Raw genomic sequence first — 306 nt, 5'->3', positions numbered from 1 at the left:
GATCACATATACGTCCCAGAATGATTTTTAAACATTTTCCTTCTATCTTTCTCTTCTTTTTCCATCAATAATAATAACATAATAAAATGCATCTTATGTCATCCAGTCCGGTATTACCTAAACACAGCCTAGCCTGGGCTGCCTCACCAACCTTTTTAATATTGTCCTTGTTGCAAACAGCCACGGCGAAAATAAACACACCCTGAAGACTGTTCAATATATCCGTAAGAACCCTGAAAAAAGCAATATACGAATTATTCGTTGTGGGAAAACGGGGTTTAAGAAATGTATTTGATGGTAAAATGA

At 35.9% G+C, this 306-nt stretch overlaps 1 protein-coding gene across 1 annotated transcript in view; it reads right to left on the bottom strand.

The window, feature by feature from the left end:
- Positions 1–306, bottom strand: part of LOC119593083 (probable G-protein coupled receptor Mth-like 3) — a 26,098-nt gene that overhangs the window by 1,621 nt on the left and 24,171 nt on the right. The window contains 1 exon segment of the mRNA XM_037942005.1: positions 152–233. Coding sequence (XP_037797933.1) covers positions 152–233 — 82 coding nt within the window.

Source organism: Penaeus monodon, chromosome 31 (genome assembly GCF_015228065.2).
Source record: "Penaeus monodon isolate SGIC_2016 chromosome 31, NSTDA_Pmon_1, whole genome shotgun sequence".
NCBI lineage: Eukaryota > Metazoa > Arthropoda > Malacostraca > Decapoda > Penaeidae > Penaeus > Penaeus monodon.
The sequence above is the reverse complement of the archived record's forward strand: the minus strand, read 5'-3'. Positions and strand labels throughout refer to the sequence as shown.